Raw genomic sequence first — 2642 nt, 5'->3', positions numbered from 1 at the left:
GGCCACCTCCACGCCCCAGCCTCTCCTCCACTGCCAGCTGCTTGGCAGTGCCACCCCTGCCCCGGGTGGCACGGCCATCGTGGTGCCCACCGCTTCCCGGCACTGACCTCTCGCGCCTTCTTGCTCTGGGGGCTGAAGCAGCCCACCAGCTCCCCCGTCACCATGCCGCTGTTGTTCCTCCTGTGGCCTTCCAGGCGCTGGAGGGAGGACGGGGGCATTTCGTCGTACAGGCGGTAGGAGAGGTTGCGCAGGACGCAGACGGCGTTCTCCACGCTCTGGGTGGGGGAAACGGGATGGAGGAGAGGGTGTCAGTCCTTGGGCCGCCTGCCAGGGCACCTCCAGCTGGCACGTCCCCTGGGGCGCCACCCCATGGGAGCTCCGTGGCCAGGGCCACCTCCATGACACCAGCCCAGTAAGCCCAGATGGAGCCAGACTGGTTTTCCCACCGTCACCGTCACGTCGAGGCGTGCCTTTACGCCCCGATGGCCGGGCGGCCACCGGAAGGGAGGGAGCAGCTCCCCGTTTGGGGGCACCCAAGCCCTCCCAGCCCTCAGCTCCCGGGGCTCACCTTGTCCTCCGACTTGCCCACTTCCAGGGAGCTGTTCACATAGTGGATCATGGAGTCCACCAGCCCGTGGCACTCACGCATCTTCTGCCGAGTCTGCTGGCTGGCCGAGCTGAGATTCCTGCGTGGAGAATGTGGGGCCATCACGGTGAGAAGGGGGCTTCCCCAGGGCCACCCCTGGGCACCGGCGTGGGGAGGGCAGGTAATGCCTCTCCCCCGGGGCTCACCAGGGTTTGCCTCCATGCAAGGGACGAGGAGGACCCCAGAAACGAGCCCTGGGGACCCTGCTGCCCGTGCATACAGCCCAGAGGTGGCCCTTCCTCCACCCGACACTTTGCCCGCAGTGGGAGGACTGGGGCCGGCCCCGAGCAGGTACCTGAGGAAGCCCGTGGAGTTGTAGAAGATCTCTGCCTCTGAGGGGTTCTGCTGGATGACACCCGAGCCCCCCAGTCCGGAGAGGGGGACCAGGACCAGGTCCGTGAGCTGCTCCAGCGTATCCCGGGCCAGGCGATCCTTCAGGTTGTCACTGGAGGAGAGATTCCACAGGATCCCTGCGCGGAACGGGATCCTCAGTCCCAGTCGAGGCGAGAGAGCACGTCCGTCCACCCCAACTCACCTCCCCGAGGGGGACTCGTGCCGACCACCCGCAGCCAGGAGCAACCATGGGACAGGGTGGGCAGCACTGATGCAAAGAGGTCCTCCCCATGAAGTACCATCCCAGATTTACTCCTGGGGTGGGGGGCACCACGTGCCGCCCCCAGGGGAGGAGGACCCCTGCCCGCTCCCGCCATCGCCTCCAACCTGTGACGTTCTTGCGGAGCTCGTCATCGGGCTCCCGCAGCGTCCTCATGAGCTCGTAGATGCCGTTCTCCTCCACCAGCGCCAGCTTGTTCTCGGCGTTGTCGTAGATGAGGTTGCGCATGGCGCCCGTGGCATGGCGCTGCACCTCCTGGTTGGGGCTGTTGAACAGCTTCACCAGCTTGGGCATGGCCTGGAGGCTGCGGGCCTGGGAGGGGAGATCCCGCACGGGTTGAGACGCCCAGCTGCTCTCCCATTCAGCTGGGGCTCCCTCCACCCACCCTGGGGTGCCCCACCATGGCAGAAGGGCTGGGGCTCCCTCCACCACCCCCTGGGGTGCCTCACCATGGCAGAGGGGCTGGGGGCGGGCCCCTCTTTTTTTGGGCTCCCTCCCCCCGCCCTGGGGTGCCCCACCATGGCAGAGGGGCTGGGGACGGCCCCTTCCCGTTTGGCTGGGGCTCCCTCCACCCGCCCTGCGGTGCCCCACCACAGCAGAGGAGCTGGGGCTCCCTCCACCACCACTTGGGGTGCCCCACCATGGCAGAGGGGCTGGGGACGGCCCCTTCCCCTTCGGCCCCGGGGTGCTCACCTGCTTCTTGGCGTTGCTGTCGCTGTAGCACTTGTGCTGGAGGTAGGCAGCCCCCAGGACCTGCAGGTTGGGGTCGCTGGCTATCAGGTATTTCACTGCGGAGGGCAGGTCGATGTCGTCAAACCTGGAAGGCACCGGCAGGTGAGGAAGACCCCGATCAGAGCATCTCCCAGGGGTCCTCCACCTCTGTGCCCCACCACCTCCTGCCTCGCAGAGGGGGCGTGTCGCCCCATCTCCCTCCCCACCACATTCCCAGAGCCCGGGACTCCAGACCTGGCTGGATGAGCACCTTCCTACCTTCACGTCTCAGGATGCGTCCATGAGAGGAGCTAAGGAAGCGTGCAGGACACACTTGAAGGTCAGCCCATGCCATGGTCCATCACTATGGGCCAAATCATGCCCACCATCCCTCCTCCCGCTCCCCCTCACAGCAAGGTGAGGCCAGGCAAGAGGTGGAGGTGGTTGCCCTCAGGTGGGGACAAGGACTCAACCGGCCCTGTTGGCACTCACCCCCCCGACTGGTGGCTGAGCAGCGTGCTGTGCCCGTTGTACACCTCCATGGCGCGCTGGTCCTGGAGGTGGTGGTGGTGGCTGGACTCGGCCAGGCTGCGCACGGAGGGCGCGCGGGAGCTGTGCTCCACCAGCCCCATGTACGAGCTCCCGGTGCCCGCCTGCGAGGCCGCCTGGATG

General features: G+C 67.1%; 1 protein-coding gene across 1 annotated transcript in view; it reads right to left on the bottom strand.

Annotated features, from left to right (window-relative positions):
* PKP3 (plakophilin 3) overlaps positions 1-2642 on the bottom strand; it is a 6231-nt gene that overhangs the window by 2715 nt on the left and 874 nt on the right. The window contains exons 3-8 of the mRNA XM_009640596.1: positions 2463-2635; positions 1953-2076; positions 1367-1571; positions 942-1116; positions 569-686; positions 108-275 (exon numbers count right to left, since the gene is read on the bottom strand). Coding sequence (XP_009638891.1) covers positions 108-275; positions 569-686; positions 942-1116; positions 1367-1571; positions 1953-2076; positions 2463-2635 — 963 coding nt within the window. The remainder of the gene's footprint in view (positions 1-107; positions 276-568; positions 687-941; positions 1117-1366; positions 1572-1952; positions 2077-2462; positions 2636-2642) is intronic.

The sequence above is a fragment of the Egretta garzetta genome, unplaced genomic scaffold (assembly GCF_000687185.1).
Source record: "Egretta garzetta isolate BGI_Z169 unplaced genomic scaffold, ASM68718v1 scaffold746, whole genome shotgun sequence".
Taxonomy (NCBI): Eukaryota; Metazoa; Chordata; class Aves; order Pelecaniformes; family Ardeidae; genus Egretta; species Egretta garzetta.
Note: the sequence above shows the minus strand (reverse complement) of the source record. Positions and strands in the feature narration are given on the sequence as shown.